The sequence below is a fragment of the Fulmarus glacialis genome, unplaced genomic scaffold (genome assembly GCF_000690835.1).
Source record: "Fulmarus glacialis isolate BGI_N327 unplaced genomic scaffold, ASM69083v1 scaffold18581, whole genome shotgun sequence".
NCBI lineage: Eukaryota > Metazoa > Chordata > Aves > Procellariiformes > Procellariidae > Fulmarus > Fulmarus glacialis.
In genome coordinates, this window is record NW_009192316.1 from 9920 (window position 1) to 10440 (window position 521).

The 521-nt window shown below is 63.3% G+C and overlaps 1 protein-coding gene across 1 annotated transcript in view; it reads right to left on the reverse strand.

Annotated features, from left to right (window-relative positions):
- The window catches only part of CRTAC1 (cartilage acidic protein 1), a 9686-nt gene extending 9171 nt beyond the window's left edge, over positions 1 to 515 (reverse strand). The window contains exon 1 of the mRNA XM_009587037.1: positions 391 to 515. Coding sequence (XP_009585332.1) covers positions 391 to 515 — 125 coding nt within the window. The remainder of the gene's footprint in view (positions 1 to 390) is intronic.
- Between the last annotated feature and the right edge of the window lie 6 nt (positions 516 to 521).

A 521-nucleotide genomic window follows, 5' to 3' on the forward strand; every position in this document is an offset into this window, starting at 1 on the left:
GTGGGTGATAAAAACCCCCCACCCAATTATCCGAATCTCCGGAGAGCGCTGAGTCCTGTCAGTGGAGCCGAGCTGGCCTGGGGACATGCTGGCTCTGCACTGCAGGGTGGACCCCGGCCGCTGGGCAGCTGCTACTGCCCCACTGAGGGGGGACCTGGCCCTGGGGCCGGGATGGGGGCACCCATATGGTCCCACACAGGCACCCAGCTGGCATCAACACCCTTTGTGGGTGCACACACACACACACGAGTGGGTGCATGCAGACCCCCACCCCACCATCCTTGTGCACAACGCCCCAGACAACTACATGTCCACAGAGGAGCGAGGAGCTCCTAGCCCTGCAGGGCCACCAGGTCCTTCTGTCACTGAGGTGCTGGGTGCACCACTCACCCTGCCACCACGATCTCAAAGTCACCGTCGGCATCCAGGTCGGTGACGGCCACGCCATAATTGAGCTGTGTGGGGTTGCTGTCATAGTCCGGTGGGAGGAGGCGGTGGGTGACGGCTGCAAACATGGGCTC